Source organism: Oncorhynchus clarkii, chromosome 17 (assembly GCF_045791955.1).
Source record: "Oncorhynchus clarkii lewisi isolate Uvic-CL-2024 chromosome 17, UVic_Ocla_1.0, whole genome shotgun sequence".
Taxonomy (NCBI): domain Eukaryota; kingdom Metazoa; phylum Chordata; class Actinopteri; order Salmoniformes; family Salmonidae; genus Oncorhynchus; species Oncorhynchus clarkii.
Genome location: NC_092163.1, coordinates 43,565,177 through 43,584,340, shown reverse-complemented (window position 1 = coordinate 43,584,340; position 19,164 = coordinate 43,565,177). Strand labels below are relative to the sequence as shown.

The window sequence follows — 19,164 nt, the reverse complement described above, 5'->3', positions numbered from 1 at the left end:
CACTTAACCAGCATGGCTACCACAGCAGCAATACGCCACCCATCTGGTTTGCGCTTAGTGGAACTATAATATTTTCCCAAAACAGGACAATGACCCAAAACACACCTCCAGGCTGTGTAAGGGTTATTTGACAAAGAAGGAGAGTGATGGGGTGCTGCATCAGATGACCAGGCCTCCACAATCCCCCTAATTGAGATGGTTTGGGATTAGTTGGACCACAGAGTGAAGGAAATGCAGCCAACAAGTGCTCAGCATGTGGGAACTCCTTCAAGACTGTTGGAAAAAACATTCCTCATGAAGCTGGTTGAGAGAATGGCAAGAGTATGCACAGCTGTCATCAAGGCAAAGGGTGGCTACTTTGAATATGAACTTTTTTGGTTGCTACATGATTCCATATGTTTCTTAGTTTTGATGTCTAAACTATTATTCTACAATGTAGAAAATAGTAAAAATAAAGAAAAACCCTTGAATGAGTATATGTGTCCAAACTTTTGACTGTTACTATACATACATACATACATACATACAATACACACCTAAAGGGGACTTAAATCTAAATCAAATAGCTAAATTATCCTTTGTATCACCATCTTAAAACAATTCCATATGTTAGCTTAGTAGAAGTTTTAAGATTGGGCATTCAGTGCGTGTGGGTGTTTGTAAGACCTGGGGAGGAGGGGTATAAGGCATGATGTCCAAATCGCTTGCCAGAGGGGTCTGAATGGTGGGCATGGAGGGGGTCTCTGGAGCCTCGTCCTCATCCTCCAGGTCATCCAGATCCTCATCCCCCTCATCCATGTCTGCCAGTTTCAGCTCCAGCTCCTCAATCTTCTTATTCAGCAGAGGAGACGGCTCCTTCTGGGGCACTATCAACTTCCTGGATATGGACCAATCAGAGAAGAGGGTTGATACCAGCTAAACAAGAAAATCACAAGTGCTATCTATTTAACCAAGTCTTTGGCTACAGTCCAATTCTCTTCCCTTGTTCTCCCTGAAGTAAGCAGAGAAGCTTCCTTAGCCTGTATATACACACCAGTCCAATCCACGAGGGGGAGTGAATTAGTTCAGGGCACACTTCAGGAGGAGGAAGGGGATAGGGCTTGTGAGTCACTCCCACCTGAAGTAGTAGACCTCGTCGTCCACCACCTTAGCGTGGAGGGAGAATCGCTTCAGGCCCTTAAACTTCTTCATCTGCTTCTCACTCTCAATGTAACGGCTCTCACACAGAAACACGTCCTCCTCAGACACCTCAGTGGGCCGACACGACAGGTAGTCCTTAAAGGACGACACCACACATTTACCTGCAGGACGGAGGGATGGAGAGAGTGATGGTTAATTATAGGGCCAATTATACTGCTATTGAACCTAGTATTCCAGGGGGTACTTGATGTCTGAAACGGTTTGAATGTCTGAAACTAGTCTAGCAAAGGTTTGATAATGGAAACAACTATAATGAATGCATGTTGAGTGTAGAGAGGATGCGGAAGGCAGTGCAGAAGCCTAGCAAAGTAGTAAGGTACCTATGACGCAGGTCATGGGGCAGGCCTCCTCCACGTTGCTGAGGAACACCTCTCTCTTGTAGAACATCCTGGTGGGCTCGTGTCCCGTCTCCTCTGGGTGGATGAAGATGGGTCCGAAGAAAAATGCTGCGCCGTCGCGCACCCACAGCTTCTCTATCCTGTTACAGTTCAATCCATTAAAATAGCCCTGTTGGCTTCCTAATGGCCACATTCACAGACATACACCACATCTCCATACTCAAAACACAAAGGGTTTATCTCAATCCACATTTCTGTGATTTCTTATCTCCTCAACTGCATTGGAGGAGTAAGGTCACAGGTCCCTCGCCTCGGACCATGTTCTCCAATGCATTTTTGAGAAAGAGGCGATAGGATGAGAGGAATCGAGGAAAGAGAAAGAGCCACCGACACCATCAACACATTACAAAAGAGTTCTGAAGAGAAACCAAATACCACGAGGTGTGTTTGACGTACCTGCCGACACGGGGTTTAACGAGCCCATGTGACTGGACGTAGACACAGTCTCCCACCTTCAGCCACATGTTGTTGTAGTGGAGCTGGTCATAGTACTGACAGCCTGGCTCCCCTCCACTCATCTCTACCGGGACATCCTCAAGCTCCTACACACAGTCACATAGTATGAGAGCACACTCTCTCTATTGTGTCAACCCAAACCCGTATTGTGCCGACTCAAGATATTTTCCTTTCACGGCGTCCTTTCCAACACCGCTCCAGCAACTATGGTGCGTAAACCAACACAGCTTGCTTTGTTCAGTTCGGCTCAACAATATGGAACGGGTACGTTAATACATTCCAATGTTTCAGTGTTGTTTACGATGAAATTATAGATAAGAAGTAAGGATGAATGGTTCGAATCCGGTTATCGAGATTAACCTCCCAAAACAACTCCCTTTTCCCGGGATAAATAACTGTGAGAAACCGGTAAATTATAATAATAAATGACCGACATGAACAGCATGGAGTGATATGGAACTGTTAAATGATGTGCAATGTCTAAATCTGGCTTCTCTACAGCCTGTATGATGAATCAGGGTGGGGACAGACAGTCCATCTCAGTATGGAGTCAGTTCACAATGTACGTAGACCCATCATGGTAACTTTTTTCTTGTGACAGGTAGGCCTACATTTGCTGCAGCATAGCCTATGCTACAGTAATATAAAGGCCGAATGCGCGTCTAAATTTACCAATCTCTATCTGGCTTTCGGGAGTCACTTTGTTTTTTTAAAATTGTAAAGATACATTTTTTAAAATTGCAGTTGCTGAGTCTTAAAAACAGCCTATCACTCGAATATCATTGCACGCGCGAGCATTCTCTCACATTCAAATTGCATCCTAGAGATCTCTCTCTCATATAGTGCATCTATATATAGTGTATGTGGACACCCCTTCAAATTAGTGGATTAGGCTCTTTCAGCCACACCCGTTGCTGACAGGTGTATAATAGCAGACAGCAATGAACTCTCCATAGACAAATATTGGCAGCAGAATGGCCCGTACTGAAGAGCTCAGTGACTTTCAACGTGAAACCTTTCCAACAGTTCAGTTCGTCAAATTTCTGCCCGCTAGAGCTGCCCCAGTCAACTGTAAGTGCTGTTATTGTGAAGTGGAAACGTCTAGGAGCAACAATGGTTCAGCCATGAAGTGGTAGGTATACCACCGAGAGCTGAAGCGCGTAAAAATCATCTGTCCTGTTGTAACACTCACTACCAAGTTCAAACTGCCTCTAGAAGCAACGTCAACACAATAACTCGGGGGGAGCTTCATGAAATGGGTTTCCATGGCCGAACAGCCGCACACAAGCCTAAGATCACCATGTGCAATGCCAAGCGTCGGCTGCAGTGGTGTAAAGCTTGCCGCCATTGTTCTATGGAGCAGTGGAAACACGTTCCCTGGATTGATGAATCACGCTTCACCATCTGGCAGTTCGATTAACAAATCTTGGTTTGGCAAATGCCAGGAGAACGCTGCCTGCCCCAATGCATAGTGACAACTGTACAGTTTGGTGAAAGAGGAATAATGGTCTGGGGCTATTTTTCATGGTTCGGGTTAGGCCCCTTAATTCCAGTGAAGGGAAATATTAATGCTACAGCATACAATGATATTCTAGACGATTCTGTGCTTCCAACTTTGTGGCAACAGTTTGGGGAAGGCCCTTACCTGTTTCAGCATCACAACGCCCCCGTGCACAAAGCGAGGTCCATACAGAAATAGTTTGTCGAGATCGGTGTGGAAAGAGCACTGACCTTAACCCCATCGAACAACTTTGGGATAAATTGGATTTCCGATTGCAAGCTAGGCCTAATTGGCCTACATCAGTGCCCGACCTCACTAATGCTCTTGTGGCTGAATGGAAGCAAGTCCCAGCAGCAATGTTCCAGCATCTAGTGGAAAGCCTTCCCAGAAGAGTGGAGGCTGTTATATCAAGGGGGGGGGGGGGGGCAACTTCATATTAATGCCCATGATTTTGGAATGAGATGTTCGACGAGCAGGTGTCCACATACACTACATGAACAAAAGCATCTATCCTCCTAGCCAACCTCTTTAAGATAATAAATAAATTCAATGCAGTATAAGCCTTAAATTTAGCTAATTAATGATGGGTTATGCATAATATGCTTCTAACTTACAGCCTCTGTTACTTGCGCAATACGCAAGCACCTGTGCTCCGCTTGTCTCTCCTTAAATAAAAATGCTCCTTAGCTCTGAGTCCCATGCAGGAAAAGGTAGACTAGAATAGCTTTTTAAACATTTCTAATACCAATACACTATTCCAATAGGAACGTAAGCTCTTTATTTGCTGAATGTTAAATACAGCACCCAATAGAACTCACGGGTAGTTTAAAAGAAGCGTGAACGTGCGATGGCGATAGGCTGTAGCAGTTATTCATTCAGACCCATTCAATCTTCGTGAAGAGAAGTGAAAGCCTTCATCTAATTCTAGTCCAATATTCTAGGATGTCATTATAATGAGGACTGATTTCATTTAACTGTTGAAAGCGAGGAAGGAATGAAGCAACAACAGAGTGACAAAAAGGAGGTAGTCTAATAACATTAGGGGACATGTTATGGAAGTGATATATGCGTCAGCCTACTAATTATACAAATTGGCTGTATTATATTTCAAAATTAAAATCTAATTCGCTAGCCTATGCTTGCAACATTGTAGGCCTCATGGGCTGCACCAGAACCCATGTTCTCTTCTGCTTTATCATGGTTTGAACGATGTGTGTAATTCCAGTCCATATAATACAGCATAATACAGTACAGTAACGCAGTTCACACTAAAAACAGCCTACTGGAGCTAGTTTCATTTATTTACCCAAGAGAGAATATACAGTGCGAACTGGCTTGCTGGAAAGGTGGTGTCCTATGATGGTGCCACCTTGAAAGTCACTGAGCTCTTCGGTATGAGCCACTCTACTGCCAATGTTGTCTCAGATTTATGCACAGAAGAATACAAAATGCTCCGAGAGCATGTTGCAGACAGACAGATGAGTGGCCACAACTACAGTAGCTAGCTACATCATGGGCTTTTTAAAATGTTTTTCTGTCATGCATAAATGTGTAGTAGCCTATATCATAGATGTATTGGACAACGGCACAATCATTTGGGCTTGGGCTCATTAAATGTCATTCATGTAGGGCTCATAAAATGTATGTAATATATGGCTCATCAGGCTCAGGTAGCGTCAGGTTAAAATGTTCATGCTCATCAAAGCGCCAATCAAATCCAGACATATTTATATGCTTTATAATGCTTTTGAAAAACACTTCCAGTTTGGCAGGAAATACTGGGTTACCTGGGAGAAGAGTGAATTGTAAAATACCAGGAAACTATTCAACCTTAAAAGAAGTACTCAATGAAGTGTTCTCACAAGTACAGTAAATATGATGGTCTTATTTGTGATGGACATGTCCAATAAGCAGGACAAATGCATTTTATGCTCTAAAATAAAATAGAATAATTATGGCTGTCAAAGTTAAAGCTGCAATATGTAACTTTTTGGGCATCCCGATCAAATTCACATAGAATTGGGACTTATAGATCCGTCATTCTCATTGAAAGCAAGTCTGATACAAATTATTATATGTTTCTTCCCTTATAATCTAATCATATCATGCCTGTTAATGCACTGCTTAAAAAAACAACAAATATCTATCTTCAGGGCCAACATTGTTATAAATTCTAAAATGTTGAATTATTTTAATCGTTTGACAGCACAAAATAATATATGCCATTTAGCAGATGCTTTTCTCCAAAGCGACTTAGTCATGTGTGCTACATTTCTATGTAAGGGTGGTCCCGGGAATCAAACCCACTATCCTGGCATAAGCACAATGCTATACCAACTGAGCTAATATCCTCCTGTGCACAGACTTCTCACCTTGTCGACGATGCTGTGGTTGCCGTTATCGGCCACGGCCAACAGTTTCTCCTGATCACGTTTGGCATACATGGAGGCCACCCGGATAACGGGCAACGGCACATCCCGAGGGACAAACCTCACGCCGGCTGGCCCGGCCCACATCTTGATTTTCTTGAAGGCCTTGTTCCTGGCAGAGTAACGGGACTCACAGACGTACACGTCCTCTGGTCTTACTCCCTCAGGCTGAAGCTTGAAGTAATCCTGTAGAGGGGGAGCACACAGTTGGTCAGTGTGTTGGAGGGAATCAGTTTGAGGAAGAATCACTAATCTTGGTAATGAGTAGTTATTTGGGATACAAGGTGACTTGTAGATCAGTGGTTCTGCACAGTAGACAATGTAGACGATTTCAAAACACAAACAATATGGACTAGTACATGTCAAGGCAAGGCAGTGTACAAGGCAGTGTATCTCATATTACAAAATTACATTACAATATTTAGCAACAGCGGGGCTTGGAATTAACTTTTTTAGGACAAGGACAGATTTTTTGCTTGTCTGAAAGCCCAAGTTACTTGTCCAAAAATAAAAACAATAGTCTAACACCATGTTTACATCATTGTATGATGCAAGGAACCACTTTACAAAATAAAATGCATTAGTATCTTTTTTTTAACCATAGAGGATCAGACAAAAAAAATATAGGTAACACTATTTGCATATTCAAGCTGCATATTCAACACTGCCCATTTAAGGCTATCCTGGAGGATGGTTGGCCACCCTTGGTAGCCTATGAAATATTGTAACATTACAATTACAAGCAAATAATAAAATGATTCACTCCACGGTTTGAAATTAAGAGCGTCCTGTCGTCCTTGGGGCGATAAAAGAAATGTCTAGGATGGTTCAAAGCAAGACTCTGGGACAGTTCTAGAAAGACCGATCCCAAATTCATACAATGAGGATGATGCAACAGATCACTGTTTAGCCTTAAAATGTCGATACAGTTTTATTTCTTAATATTATAAGCTCAGCAAAGCACACATGGCTGAAGGCTACATGTGAATTTTCCAAAATGAAATTAGAGGGGAAACGGCATTCTCAAAAGTGCACCACACGTGCAAGCGGTTTCATGTGACAGAGAAGAAAATATTAGTTAGAAATTAAGAAAAAGGGGTAACCTAAAGATGCATCAACTAGTGTACAAAAGAATCAAATACATCTACCATTCCATTCACTCCGTTCCAGCCATTATTATGAGCTGTCCTTCCATCAGCAGCCTCCATTGATTTGTGTAATTAATTGTCTCGTTAAAAAAAAGTTTGGCTACATTTTCTGGCAATTTCCCCATTTCAGCATGGGTTTGGATATGAGCCTGTAGGCAATATGCATATCCCCTACACTTTGACATGTAGGCCTTTTTATGTACATTAAACATGTATTTTTATATCATTCCAACATTGGCCTCTCTGATCCAATTCTGATCTGAGTAATTGCCTGAGAGATTATTTAATTTTTTAAATTTCAAATCAAATTTTATTTGTCACATACACATGGTTGGCAGATGTTAATGTGAGTGTAGCGAAATGCTTGTGCTTCTAGTTCCGACCATGCAGTAATATCTAACCTAACAATTTCACAACTACCTTATACACACAAGTGTAAAGGAATGGATAAGAATATGTACATAAAAATATATGAATGAGTGATGGCCGAACGGCATAGGCAAGATAAAGTAGATGGTATAGAGTACAGCATATACATATGAGATGAGTAATGTAGGGTATGTAAACATTAGTTGCATTGTTTAAAGTGGCTAGTGATACATTTATTACATACATTTTTCCATTATTTAAGTGGCTAGAGTTGAGTCAGTATTTTGGCAGCAGCCACTCAATGTTAGTGATGGCTGTTTAACAGTCTGATGGCCTTGAGATAGAAGCTGTTTTTCTCTCGGGCCCAGCTTTGATGCACCTGTACTGACCTCGCCTTCTGGATGAGAGCGGGGTGAACAGGCAGTCAGTGACGGCCCCAGACCATTAATCCTCCTCCACCTAACTGTACAGTTGGCACTATGCATTGGAGCAAGTAACGTTCTCCTGGCATTTGCCAAACACAGATTCATCCATCGGACTGCCAGATGGTGAAGAGTGATTCATCACTGTGTGTGTGTGTTCAAAATAATATATACACATTCCTCATTTGTTTAAATACACTAGGTTCATTTGCATAGTGCATAAATCACAAAATTAACATAAAGAGGTGGAACAGGGTTGCAACCACCAAAAACTTGCTCTGTCTTGGCCTACCTGCACTGTCTTGACTGCCTGATAAATTACTGTTAGCACGTTCTGTTGCATAATTCAACAGCAGGATACAAATAGCATTCAATAGCAGGATACCCTCGGATTAAAAATCAACACGCTTGGCTCTAGATTACACCCATCTATACACTTAACATTGTTTGCGAGATCAGAATAATATCAGTATAATCCGAATGTTCATTTTCTGAAGTTGCTTTCATTTCAGCGCATCTAATTTGTACACATTTCAACTGTATTAAATGATCACTTTTTTCAATTCCACAAAAAAAAATGAACACCAATTAAAATAAAGTTACTTCTCTTTCTTGTGATGTAAAAGTGTCGAGACAACAGGCCTACATTACATTCCAGACAAAGCTTTAGCGTTCTTAAAGATGCAACAGAAAGAATGTATTCCATTGAGCCCATTTCAGCAATTACTGGGGTGTGTTTGACAGGTCATTATAAACATCTCCGCAGTCATAACGTTAACGTGAAAAAGCGACAGGCACAAGTAAGAGCATGAATGAGTTGCAGGAGAGAAATAAAAGCACCCTTCAAACACAGGAAATAGATGGCTGAAGAAGACAGATCCTGAGGTAGGCGGGGCATGCATGTAGCTATAATGTTCAGCTAAGATAATGATCCGATAGATGAGCATAGAATTGCATACATCTATGGTCCCGGGGTGTGTATTATCAAAACCGTTCAGATATATTGGATAGCCTTACCTTGACAAACATGACCATGCATTTTGCCAGTATCTTGCTGACTGGTACTTTGTTGAAGTAGTCACTCTTGAAGACCTCTTGCTTGAGGAACTTGCGTGTGGCTAGATGAAAGGTCTCACTAGGCCTGTAGAACCAACAGCCATACAGCCACTTCTCACCTACACACACACACACACACACACACACATTACTAACAGGAGGGAGTGTCAGAAAGCAGTAAGAGTGTGTGTGTGTGTGTGTGTGTCAAAGCGTGCATGTCTAAACCTGCGTGTTGAGTTGGTTACCTGCTTCATCCTCCCACAGGCGCTCGATGCAGACGATGTGAGGCTTGAGGTTGGCCTCGGCTGGCTGCACGTAGACACAGTCACCCACGTGGTAGGTTCTGTTCTCAAAGCTGCAGTCCTGACGGTATGTCCTCTCTGGCCCTGCACCTCCCCCAGCTGGGTCCTCAGCCTTCTCTCCCTCTTCTGGAAGTAAATTAGAATAGTATAATACCTCTCACATTGTATACGCTTCAGACTCAATCACCTGCACTGGCAATCACACCCCAGCACAGAAGAAATGCACGTATTCTACACACGCATACCCGGCCACAACGCCATCACGCACTAACACACCTTTGTTCTCCTCCTCCTTCTTCAGTTTGTCCTCCTCTATCTCCTTAGGTAGTTTCTCTCTCTTTTCCTGCTCCACGTCATTGTGCAGGTGTTTGGAGGTGTAGCTGAGCGCAGGGGAGAGGAGGATCTCTCCGTTCTTACACAGCTCATCCCGGATCTTTATAAAGAACTGCTGCAGCTCCACCGCATCCTCAAAGATCTCAGAGTCCGTCCTGGGAAGAGACAGGGCAAGTTGAGGGTTCTGGGGTGGTTCAAGACTAAAAAAAGGTTGGAGAGTAATTAAAAAGGCCTTTCTAATGACTACGTATGTACCTGTGCAGGCGCCTGGCCTTCTCCAGCACATTGAACATGTGCTCCTGGAACACGTCCAGCCTGCGGTAGCGTCCTCGGTCTATGTTGGCCCGGATCACGTCGAAGTTGAGCGGAGGGTTCTCCGGGCTGGTCGGGTCCTGTTGAAGTCAGTTAACAGTTTTATTTGTCGTTCAGAAAAACAGTTGCTATTAAAAACTCTGAATGACTTTGCTGATATCTTAAACATTAGTTATTTTTAAGAGCATAACCAAGGGCCATATGAGTGCTGAATTATGATAGGTTTTGCCTTTTTTTATTACATAGACAGTGGGGGACCTGATCCTAGATCAGCACTCCTACCCCGAGACACTATGAATACGGCAGCACCAGGTAGAGTATGGGCGATCTCCTTTCTCTTACCTGGGCAGGGATCTCAGCCAGTGAGTCACTGTAACACCTCCCCTCCTCGTCCTGGTGCGCCAGCACAGACACAAACAGGTTCCTGATCAGTTCCATGACCACTGGCCCTACAGCAGGGGGAGAGCCGCCGCCCTCCTCCCCTCCCTCCTGCAGCCGCCGGGTATCCAGGAGCACCCGGTGGAGGAGCAGAGCGTCACGGTAGATCAGGGACTCTGGCTCGTTGTAGGTACAGGCGTTGTTGAACATCACTGCAAAGTCTTCCACCAGAGCATCCACGTCCTGGTATCGGCCTCCCGCCATGTGGCTGGAGAACAAGATGATAAGATCATTGCATTTTCTATTGAAACAGGGAGAAATATACACTGCTCAAAAAAATAAAGGGAACACTAAAATAACACATCCTAGATCTGTATGAATGAAAAATCCTTATTAAATACTTTTTTCTTTACATAGTTGAATGTGCTGACAACAAAATCACACAAAAATTATCAATGGAAATCAAATTTATCAACCCATGGAAGTCTGGATTTGGAGTCACACTCAAAATTCAAGTGGAAAACCACACTACAGGCTGATCCAACTTTGATGTAATGTCCTCAAAACAAGTCAAAATGAGGCTCAGTAGTGTGTGTGGCCTCCACGTGCCTATATTACCTCCCTACAACGCCTGGGCATGCTCCTGATGAGGTGGCGGATGGTCTCCTGAGAGATCTCCTCCCAGACCTGGACTAAAGCATCCGCCAACTCCTGGACAGTCTGTGGTGCAACGTGGCATTGGTGGATGGAGCGAGACATGATGTCCCAGATGTGCTCAATTGGATTCAGGTCTGGGGAAGGGGCGGGTCAGTCCATAGCATCAATGCCTTCCTCTTGCAGGAACTGCTGACACACTCCAGCCACATGAGGTCAAGCATTGTTTTGCATTAGGAGGAACCCAGGGCCAACCGCACCAGCATATGGTCTCACAAGGGGTCTGAGGATCTCATCTCGGTACCAAATGGCAGTCAGGCTACCTCTGGCGAGCACATGGAGGGCTGTGCGGCCCCCCAAAGAAATGCCACCCCACACCATGACATACCCACCACCAAACCGGTCATGCTGGAGGATGTTGCAGGCAGCAGAACGTTCTCCACGGCATCTCCAGACTCTGTCACGTCTGTCACATGTGCTCAGTGTGAACCTGCTTTCATCTGTGAAGAGCACAGATGCACAGTGGCGAATTTGCCAATCTTGGTGTTCTCTGGCAAATGCCAAACGTCCTGCACGGTGTTGGGCTGTAAGCACAACCCCCACCTGTGGACGTAGGGCCCTCATACCACCCTTATGTAGTCTGTTTCTGACAGTTTGAGCAGACACATGAACATTTGTGGCCTGCTGGAGGTCATTTTGCAGGGCTCTGGCAGTGCTCCTCCTGCTCCTCGCACAAAGGCGGAGGTAGCGGTCCTGCTGCTGGGTTGTTGCCCTCCTACGGCCTCCTCCACGTCTCTTGATGTACTGGCCTGTCTCCTGGTAGCGCCTCCATGCTCTGGACACTACGCTGACAGACAAAGCAAACCTTCTTGCCACAGCTCGCGTTGATGTGCCATCCTGGATGAGCTGCACTACCTGAGCCACTTGTGTGGGTTGTAGACTCCGTCTCATGCTACGACTAAAGTGAAAGCACCGCCAGCATTCAAAAGTGACCAAAACATCAGCCAGGAAGCATAGGAACTGAGAAGTGGTCTGTGGTCACCCCCTGCAGAACCACACCTTTATTAGGGGTGTCTTGCTAATTGCCTATAATTTCCACCTATTGTCTATTCCATTTGCACAACAGCATGTGAAATTTATTGTCAATCAGTCAGTGTTGATTCTTAAGTGGACAGTTTGATTTCACAGATGTGTGATTGACTTGGAGTTACATTGTGTTGTTTAAGTGTTCCCTTTATTTTTTTGAGCAGTGTATATATATATATATTTTTTTTTGTTGACATCTTTACTTAATATGGTTTGCTTTATGGACTTGTCATTTATCTCACTTCATTCAAATAGAGCTACAACATCCTATGTAGTATTTATTTAATTATTCATTTTTGGAGGGCAAATCATACTCAAATAAACGTCATTGCCGTTGTTGTTACAGTCAATTTTATTCTGATACCTGTTATTTTTGTATTATACTCTTCTTATTTTATTCTACTGAATGAAAGGTTGTTTTTAGTTTTATCAGATCCCAACCCCAAGTGCCACTGATGCAGTTTAGGGGATAAGTGCCCTGCTCAAGGATACCGACACAAGCAACCCTCCAGTTGCTGGCTCACTCCACAACAGCTTTTCCCCGTCGGAGCAGGGATTCAAACAGGGCAACCTTAGTTCCTGGCACACCTCTCTAACCACCCAGCAACCTAACCTTTAGCTAGCCACACACTAGTGGTGGAAGGGTCAGCTGTTTGTTCACCCGCACCCACCTGCAATTGCTAATAACCCACCCGCAACCACCCAACTATATGTAATAAAGTGAAAATCTGAGGCACATACTCAACCCTGACCCGCTAATTTAGAGAATTCGCTGTAGGCTACAGTCAGAGACGGCAGAAAGAGTTGACAGGAGGTGCAGGAGTTTCTTACCCGGTAAATATGGTTCTGCTTATAATTTCTGACATTTTGGTAGGCTATTTCTTAGTCAACTTGTCTATATTAGATACATGCAGCTTCTCTCCTCTCATTATATGTTACACTAGAATACTAAATAAACCCTTGCGCACCAGAATAATGTCATAATACATAATACTCTACTTGCACACTCATCTTCTGCACATCAATCACTCCAGTGTTTATTTGCTATATTGTAATTATTTCGCCACTATGCCCACGTATTGCCTTTACCTCCCTTATCGTATCTCATTTGCACACTGTATATAGACTTTTTCTATTGTATTGTTGACTGTATGTTTGTTTATTCCATGTGTAACTCTGTGTTGTTGTTTGTGTCGCACTGCTTTGCTTTATTTTGGCCAGGTTGTAAATGAGAACTTGTTCTCAACTAGCCTACCTGGTTAAATAAAGGTGAAATTTAAAAAAAATAATAAGAATTCAACAGAATGAATGCTTCAATCTAGTTGACATTGGTAAAGTTCTCTGTCATCTCTGCTTCTTTCGCGGAGCTAAAGATGTTTAGGGGCTGAGGAGAAAATGCAATAACTTTAAAAAAATTGAAATATTTACTGGGATTCAAACTTCCAAATTACATCAGTTTGACCAGTTGTAAGGAAATAGAAAGCTGTGAAAACGACCCAACATGTTTCTGATGAGATTTTATTTCAGCTTGGATGCATATTTTGTGGTTGAAATACTATCAGCTTTTATGATGCTGATAAAGATAGATACGGTCTGTAGTGGTGCTAACTGTGCATTTGCATTCTCTCAAGATACTGAAAGAAAGATTCTCTCAACTCATGTTTCCAAGTAAAAATGTAGCCTACATTTGGTGTATAGCCTAAATTTACTGTAAGAAATGCTTAATTCTTCAGGAGATAATATTAAGGCTATGTGAGAGGTTATAGACAGAGTCAGTGTCCAGATTTAATTTTCCATTTAACCCATCCGAACAGTAGGCTACAGTTCCCTTAACGTGTCATAGGCTTATTTGAAGTCCCAGTCTTGTGACTGTTGAATTTATATAGCCCTCACAATTACACAGACTGTACTGCTATCATAATTTTACCACATCTTTCCAAAACATTACATTTCTGGCCCTCCCTTCGCTCTATTTTCAACTCTCCATTTCACAGCTTTTCTCATATTGAATAAAACTCTGACATTGTCCTTTTTGCCACTGTGGATTAACGCTAGATTTTTTTTGCCCGTTCCCAAAATAATTTGTAGACTATTTGGCACGCGTACAGTTAGCCTAAAATAATGAAAGAAAAACCTCAATGTAGCCTAGAAATATAAATTGCACAAGAATGATAAAACATCCATGAATGTAAGGCATTGTTTTCTCTTTATTCAACCCAGCCTTTATCCACACAATATTACATGACCCTAAACCCCCAGATATAACCGCAGGAACTGCGGGTTATGAGTCAACCCGCGCATCACTACCACACACACAGGTTAGCCTCTAGCTTACCTGCGCAGGCGCTCCATGTCGATGGGCCTCTTGATGGTGGCGTAGTAGTCAGGCAGCTCGGCACGGGAGGGCAGGCGCAGGAAGATGGTGGAGATACGTCGCCCCCTGGCGTCTGTGTAGTTCCTCACAGCGTCATACAGCTCGTTGAGGCGCTGCTGCAGGGGGGTCAGGCACTTATTGGACTTCTTAGGAGACACACCACTCTTCCCTACAGAGAGAATTCCGTGAAAATGTAATCAAAACAGCAAGATATACAGTTGAAGAGGGAAGTTTACATACACTTAGGTTGGAGTCATTAAAACTCGTTTTTCAACCACTCCACAAATTTCTTGTAAACAAACTAAAGTTTTGGCAAGTCGGTTAGGACATCTACTTTGTGCATGACACAAGTCCTTTTTCCAACAATTGCTTACAGACAAATTATTTCACTTATAATTCACTGTATCACAATTCCAGCGGGTAAGAAGTTGACATACCCTAAGTTGACTGGGCCTTTAAACAGCTTGGAAGATTCCAGAAAATGATGTCATGGCTTTAGAAGCTTCTGATAAGCTAATTGACATCATTTGAGTCAATTGGAGGTGTACCTGTAGATGTATTTCAAGGCCTACATTCAAACTCAGTGCCTCTTTGCTTGGCATCATGGGAAAATCAAAAGAAATCAGCCAAGACATCAGGAACGAAAATTGTAGACCTCAACAAGTCTGGTTTATCCATGGGAGCAATTTCCAAATGCCTGAAGGTACCACATTCATCTGTACAAACAATAGTACGCAAGTATTAACACCATGGGACCACGCAGCCTTCATACCGCTCAGGAGACGCGTTCTGTCTCCTAGAGATAAATGTACTTTGGTGCTAAAAGTGCAAATTAATCCCAGAACAACAGCAAAGGACCATGTGAAGATGCTGGAGGAAATAGGTACAAAAGTATCTATATCCACAGTAAAACGAGTCCTATATCGATATAACCTGAAAGGCCACTCAGCAAGGAAGAAGCCACTGCTCCAAAACCGCCATAAAAAAGCCAGACTATGGTTTGCAACTGCACATGGGGACAAAGATCGTACTTTTTGGAGAAATGTCCTCTGGTCTGATGAAACAAAAATAGAACAGTTGGCCATAATGACCATCGTTATGTTTGGAGGAAAGACGGGGAGGCTTGCAAGCTGAAGAACACCATCCCAACCGTGAAGCATGGGGTGGCAGCATCATGTTGTGGGTGTGCTTTGCTACCGGAGGGACTGGTGCACTTCACAAAATAGATGGCTTCATGAGGGAGGAAAATTATGTAGATATATTGAAGCAAGAATATCAGTCAGGAAGTTAAAGCTTGGCTGCAAACGGGTCTTCCAAATGGACAATGACCCCAAGCATACTTCCAAAGTTGTGGCAAAATGGCTTAAGGACAACAAAGTCGAGGTATTGGAGTGGCCATCACAAAGCTCTGACCTCAATCCTATAAAAAATTTGTGGGCAGAACTGAAAAAGCATGTGCGAGCAAGGAGGCCTACAAACCCCGACTCGGTTACACCAGCTCTGTCAAAAGGAATGGGCCAAAATTCACCCAACTTATTGTGGGAAGCTTGTGGAAGGCTACCCGAAACGTTTGACCCAAGTTAAACAATTTAAAGGCAATGCTACCAAATACTAATTGAGTGTATGTAAACTTCTGACCCACTGGGAATGTGATGAAAGAAAGAAATGCTGAAATAAATCACTCTTCCCCCCTATTATTCTGACATTTCACATTCTTAAAATAAAGTGGTAATCCTAACTGACCTAAAACAGGGAATCTTTACTAGGATTAAATGTCAGGAATTGTGAAAAACTGAGTTTAAGTGTATTTGGCTACGGTGTATGTTTTCTTGGAATTTTTTCGGAAGTAATGTTAAAACGCCCATTGAGAAGAGTCAAACACACTTAGTTTGAGCTTAGGAGATCCCATGTTGTCAGTGTCCTCCTCGGGAGAAGCTCCTAGCTCCTTCCTCTTGTCCTTCACTATCTTCTCCAGGATGCCAGCGTCGTTATAAACCTTCACAGCAAAACAACATCAGAACATGTAACTCAACCCTCCCTTTTTTTGTAAATTTAGCCCAGGGTTGTGTTCAATAAGGAATAGAATAGGCAGCATTCAGTTTCTTACTGGACAAGTTCAGGTAGTCAGTCCCACCCAGTTTTACACCTACTATGGATATGGCAAATTGAAAAAAAAAACGATCTAAATGTTCAAACTGAAATTTTTATTTTTTCAAAATCAGTTTTCTGTTATAATGAGAAGAAGAAATTCCACGTGAATTCATAATGCCAGCAATTCTTTGGGTCTCACTGTCGTCATAGCAAGCTAGCGAGGGATGGCGAGAGAGGGGAGGGGCACAGTACAGGCAGGTCGGCCACCTCGTAGACAGTCAGACCGTGCACTAGACCTACCTAACGACAATCAAAAGCTGTATCTTGCAATGTAATAATCTCACAATGTCTTTCAACTTCAGTAAAACAGGGCCTATCATCAATGAATAGCTGAGGATACTGAATGAGCGAGATACAACACTTTGCTCTCACACACTATCTGCGCATGTGCACCGGTTCGCTTCACACTGTTCACAGCGACATGGCCCTGTGAGTGATTGGCTGTGGTCCTACCTGAGATCCCTCCTCGTTGTAGTGACGTGCATTGCGGAACATCAGCCTCATGTCGTCCATCAGGGCTTCTTCGGTGGCGTAGCGCTTTGAGCGAACGTTGTGCTCGATGGTCTTAAGGTCCATGGGCTCCAGGATCACCTGATAGTAGGGAGGAGTTAGGTTCATAGATTAGTCGATCCACGGCATCTGTATCGATTCCAACATTGGGGAATAAAAATAACAATTCCAAGATACTTTCCATTGCTGAACCCGAGATACGCTTTTCAAATAAACAAGATTCTGCTTGGATATAAAACATGTGTGGCGTTTCTCCACTGCAATAGGATACGTCCAATACACCGGACTACATTTTGTCATGGAAAGTAAGATTGGTACGTTTAAAGAAAAACGTTGATTAATTGACCCTAGCTACCACCAACTAGTGGATTGTGAAAGCCTTGTGTTGAACTTATATCTATCTACCTTGTAGTAGTCTGCGTAATCCTTCTTGGAGGGCTTGACCATGAACAGATCACAGAGCCTCCGGTTGGTCCCTGGCTCTCTGGCTTCAGTCACTGCAGCATACAGTGCCTTCATACGGTTCTTCATGTTCTTCTTATGGCTGCAGGGCAAGAGAAGCCTGGGTTAGTGAAGTTACTTTTTTAAATTAAATATAAAATATGTATGAATGCAATATTAGCTAACACAAGTTGTCAGGATAGCGAATTAATGCTTTATAGATTTGATTAAAAAAACCTGGCCGCCTGTAGGCAACTTGAGTGCAAGTGTTGCAGATCTACTTAGCTTGACAAAGGGTCAACTTATAACACAGGCTACTGAGGGAAGGACAGCTCATAACATAGGCTGGATTGGCGTCAATGGAATGGTAAACACATGGAAACCATGTGTTAGATGCGTTCGATACCATTCCGTCCATTCTGTTCCAGCCATTACTATGAGGCCGTCCTGCACAATTAAGGTGCCACCAACCTCCTGTGACTTATAAGCATGAGGGCAGCTGTTGTAGATAGACACAGAAATCGATAGGTGGTTGACTTGGTGTGAGATGGCAACAATCGGCATCTATGTAGAGAACGAGAGAAGTGGTCCTACCTTTTCCTCTTGGTGGTACTGCCAGTTCCTGTGTCAGAGGACAGAATGCTGTCCTGTTCCTCTTCGTCACCTCTCCTCAAAAGCTCCCTCTTCTTAAGCTGCAAAACATTCATTACATACTGCATTCAAAACAATAACAATAGTGTACTACTCACCATTCGGTCTTAAATGATTTTGTATACAGCACAGGAGGTTGGTGGAACCTTAATTGGGGAGGCCCATGACGGGCCCATGGTAATGGCTGGAGCGGAATAAGTGGAATGGTATCAAAAACATGGTTTCCATGTGCTTGATGCCATTCCATTTGCTCCGTTCTGGCCATTATTATGAGCCACCCTCCACTCAGCAGCCACCACTGTTATATAGAAACCCTACCAGAATTAGCATTTTTATGTCTTGTATTCCTACAGTTCCAGTCTCAACCCACCACCAGAAAGAAATCCTACCAGTGAACTCTGAACTAGTTTAATATATTCAGCTCTTACCCTAAACCAGGGCTCTCCAACCTTGTTCCTGGAGAGCTACCGTTTTTTCTCCAACCCCAATCTAGCGCACCTGATTCTAATAATTATCTGGTTGATAAGCTATACAGTGGCTTATGAAAGTATTCACCCCCCTTGGCATTTTTCCAATTTTGTTGCCAACCTGGAATTAAAATAGATTTTTTTGGGGGGGGGTTTGTATCATTTGATTTACACAACATGCCTACCACTTTGAAGATGCATTTTTTATTTATTTATTGTGAAACAAAAAAGAAATAAGACAAAAAACGGAAAACCTGAGCGTGCATAACTATTCGCCCCCTCAAAGTCAATGCTTTATAAAGCCACCTTTTGCAGCAATTACAGCTGCAAGTCTCTTGGAGTATGTCTCTATAAGCTTGGCACATCTAACTGCTCTAGCTCCTTCAAGTTGGATGGGTTCCGCTGGTGTACAGCAATCTTTAAGTCATACCACAGATTCTCAATTGGATTGAAGTCTGGGCTTTGACTAGGCCATTCCAATACGTTTAAATGTTCCCCCTAAACCACCGGAGTGTTGCTTTAGCAG

At 43.1% G+C, this 19,164-nt stretch overlaps 1 protein-coding gene across 3 annotated transcripts in view; it reads right to left on the bottom strand.

Moving 5' to 3' along the window:
• The window catches only part of LOC139370883 (polybromo 1, like), a 38,326-nt gene that overhangs the window by 6,493 nt on the left and 12,669 nt on the right, over positions 1-19,164 (bottom strand). For all 3 annotated transcript variants that reach the window (XM_071110740.1, XM_071110741.1, XM_071110742.1), the window contains exons 11-25: positions 18,115-18,212; positions 17,485-17,623; positions 17,023-17,160; positions 16,303-16,414; positions 14,380-14,587; positions 10,269-10,572; positions 9,870-10,006; positions 9,558-9,769; positions 9,225-9,407; positions 8,941-9,098; positions 5,928-6,170; positions 1,995-2,140; positions 1,521-1,678; positions 1,118-1,301; positions 667-877 (exon numbers count right to left, since the gene is read on the bottom strand). In XM_071110740.1, the coding sequence (XP_070966841.1) occupies positions 667-877; positions 1,118-1,301; positions 1,521-1,678; positions 1,995-2,140; positions 5,928-6,170; positions 8,941-9,098; positions 9,225-9,407; positions 9,558-9,769; positions 9,870-10,006; positions 10,269-10,572; positions 14,380-14,587; positions 16,303-16,414; positions 17,023-17,160; positions 17,485-17,623; positions 18,115-18,212 (2,631 nt within the window). The remainder of the gene's footprint in view (positions 1-666; positions 878-1,117; positions 1,302-1,520; positions 1,679-1,994; positions 2,141-5,927; positions 6,171-8,940; positions 9,099-9,224; positions 9,408-9,557; positions 9,770-9,869; positions 10,007-10,268; positions 10,573-14,379; positions 14,588-16,302; positions 16,415-17,022; positions 17,161-17,484; positions 17,624-18,114; positions 18,213-19,164) is intronic.